The 2,966-nt window shown below is 57.7% G+C and overlaps 1 protein-coding gene across 1 annotated transcript; it reads left to right on the top strand.

Annotated features, from left to right (window-relative positions):
* Positions 1-243: 243 nt before the first annotated feature.
* HOXB13 (homeobox B13) lies at positions 244-2,054 on the top strand. The gene is made up of 2 exons (XM_061176227.1): positions 244-847; positions 1,801-2,054. Exons 1-2 carry the CDS (start codon positions 244-246, stop codon positions 2,052-2,054), a joined length of 858 nt encoding a protein of 285 aa, XP_061032210.1.
* The last annotated feature ends 912 nt before the right edge of the window (positions 2,055-2,966 follow it).

Here is a 2,966-nt window from a genome sequence, read left to right as displayed (position 1 = left end):
TTTTCGCAATTTCTGCCATGAAGATTTTATTAGCTTCTCTCCGCCAGGCCTCAGCCAATCAGCGCGCGTGCCCGGGCACCTGCGTCTCCTGCGTCAAGACGGCCGGGCTGAGCGAATGCAGGCGCCGAGCGAGCTGGGAGCGATTTAAAACGCTTTGGATTCCCGGGGCCTGGGTGGGGAGAGCGAGCTGGGTGCCCCCTGTATCCCCCACCCCCAGCACCCCATGAGCCGACCCTCGGCCCCATGGAGCCCGGCAGTTATGCCACCTTGGACGGGGCCAAGGAAATCGAAGGCTTGCTGGGAGCCGGAGGGAGTCGGAATCTGGTCGCCCACTCCCCACTGACCAGCCACCCAGCGGCGGCGCCTACGCTTATGCCCGCTGTCAACTACGCCCCCCTGGATCTGCCAGGCTCTGCGGAACCACCAAAGCAGTGCCACCCATGCCCCGGGGTGCCCCAGGGGGCGTCCCCAGCTCCGGTGCCGTACGGCTACTTTGGAGGCGGGTACTACTCCTGCCGAGTGTCCCGGAGCTCGCTGAAACCCTGTGCCCAGGCGGCCACCCTGGCCGCCTACCCTGCGGAGACTCCCGCGGCCGGGGAGGAGTACCCCAGCCGCCCCACCGAGTTTGCCTTCTACCCGGGGTACCCGGGACCCTACCAGCCTATGGCCAGTTACCTGGATGTGTCGGTGGTGCAGACCTTGGGCGCCCCTGGGGAGCCTCGCCATGACTCCCTGCTGCCTGTGGACAGTTACCAGCCCTGGGCCCTCACCGGTGGCTGGAACAGCCAGATGTGTTGCCAGGGAGAACAAAACCCACCGGGTCCCTTCTGGAAGGCGGCATTTGCAGGTAAACTGCCCACTACTCTGGATCCCCTTGGCGCTGAGTGTGGGGTTGTAGGCCCTGCTGGCACTTGCCTGGGAGGAGGTGGAGGGAGACTTGGGGCTGGTGAGGAGGAGCTTGGTTCTCCTTGGTTGGCTATTAGGACTCTGAAGGAGGGTCCAGGCAGTTAGAGAGCCTGGGTAGAGGCCCCAGAGGGTCTGTGTGAGGGCCTGAGCTGCGGGCTATCTGAAGCCTGAGGACCACCAAGCCCCTGACCTCCCCAGGAGGCCTTGGGACCAGCCTTTCAATATGTTGGTGTGTTTGGCTCTCTTTGCTGTTGTTTGGGGCTCAGGGTATCCCTGCCCAGCAGGATCCCAGTTTAATTCTTCAAAAGGGCCAAATAACTCTCAATCCATTGAGTATGGGGGTACAGTGGGGTGAGTGGGAACAGAGAAATTGGATGTTCTGTAAAGAATACAACCCCTCACTTTCTTTCAGATGAGTTTTTCAGTTTCCAAAGGGAAGTTTAGATTTCCTGCAGCCATGGCTTAGGTGTGTGCATTAGTGCGTGTGTGTGTGTTGGGAGTGGGGGTAGAAATGTGTTCCCCCCATACAGAAGTTGCTTGTAGTATCTATAAGGATGGCCAAGAGTTGGAAAATGCATGTGAGGGTGGACATATGTAGATGGTGGGCAAAGGTCTGGCCGTGTGTGATGGGTGTGTTTGCAGACTTGCAGGTATGAGGGCAGTGAAGAGTGAGGGTGGCCTGCAGAAACCGCTCTCCGAGGCTGGGCGGTGATCAGAGCTGGAAGCCGAGGTGTCCTCTTGTGCTTTGGGGGAACAGGAGTGCACGAATGCCTGTAGGGTTACCTGAGTGCTCCTGCAGGATGACTTAGCTTGTGGGGCCTGGGTCTGCGCCTGAGCTTGCGCCAGGCGGTGGTGTGAGTATGTCTTTCTCTCCCTCCCTCTCCTGCCACGCAGACTCGAGCGCGCAGCACCCTCCAGACGGCTGCACCTTCCGCCGTGGCCGCAAGAAACGCATTCCCTACAGCAAGGGGCAGCTGCGGGAGCTGGAGCGCGAGTATTCGGCAAACAAGTTCATCACAAAAGACAAGAGGCGCAAGATCTCGGCGGCCACCAGCCTCTCAGAGCGCCAGATCACCATCTGGTTTCAGAATCGCCGGGTCAAGGAGAAGAAGGTCCTCGCCAAGGTCAAAACCAGCGCTATTCCTTGAGGGAGCTCCCTGGCTGTGCTTGGGGAGGGGGGGAGGAGGAAGTCGGAGTATCCTGGGGAGACCAGGAGCCTGCCACAGCCGGGCTGGGGCCCAGGACTCTGCTGAGAGGCCCCCAGAGGTGACACTCTTCCCAGACCAATGCTCCTGGGCTGTTCCTCAGGGACAGCTTGGGTACCCCATTGGTCCCAGAGAGCCAGCGAGGCCCAGAGTTACAGCCCAGTCCACCAGGTAACACCACCCAAAGGACCTTGTCCCAGTCATAATCATTCATCCTGGCAGTGGCAATAATCACCATAACCAGTACTAGTTGCCATGATAATTAGTATCATATTTTCTATCTAGAGCTCTGTAGAGCACTTTAGAAACTGCTTTCATGGATTGAGCTGATTACAAATAAACTTGGAAGGAGACCGGTGGCAGGAGAGCTTCCTCTGGAACCCCTTCCATTTCCAAAGCCCATCCCCATCCCAGTGAAGGCAGAGGAGACAAGAAATGGCAGATTCACCCCTGTGACTATGTTGCCCCTTTAGCATTTTTCTAAGATGACAGCTAGGCAGGATGGACAACACTGGAGGGTGCATCTCCCTCCCTCCGTGCCCATCCCCTAGGTTGTACCCACTGGTCTCAGAAGTCCGCATCCCCAACTCTTCAATTTTGTCTGTGTGTGAAAAACAAGCCAGCGAGCTGCCCTCCCGGGTCTGTTCTCCTTCCTTCCAGAGAAATGGGGTTTGAGAAAGTGCCTGGATAATTCCTCTCCAAAACTTTCCAAACCCTCCCTTAATGTTCCTGGTGGTTCTCACCTAAGGAGGTCATGGTTCATTGGGCATTTGGGAGCCGCATGAAATAGATATTTGTGGCCTTGTAGACGGAGCCCCTCCCAGGCACAAACGGTTACAGAATGAGGGAATAGTA

The sequence above is a fragment of the Eubalaena glacialis genome, chromosome 19 (assembly GCF_028564815.1).
Source record: "Eubalaena glacialis isolate mEubGla1 chromosome 19, mEubGla1.1.hap2.+ XY, whole genome shotgun sequence".
In the NCBI taxonomy this organism is placed as follows: Eukaryota; Metazoa; Chordata; class Mammalia; order Artiodactyla; family Balaenidae; genus Eubalaena; species Eubalaena glacialis.
This window is presented reverse-complemented; position numbering and strand designations above follow the sequence as displayed.

Coding starts and splice junctions, on each gene's coding strand:
- HOXB13 (XM_061176227.1), top strand. CDS start 244: ATGGAGCCCGGCAGTTATGCCACCTTGGACGGGGCCAAGGAAATCGAA. Junction 848..1,800: donor CTGGAAGGCGGCATTTGCAG/GTAAACTGCCCA, acceptor CCTGCCACGCAG/ACTCGAGCGCGCAGCACCCT.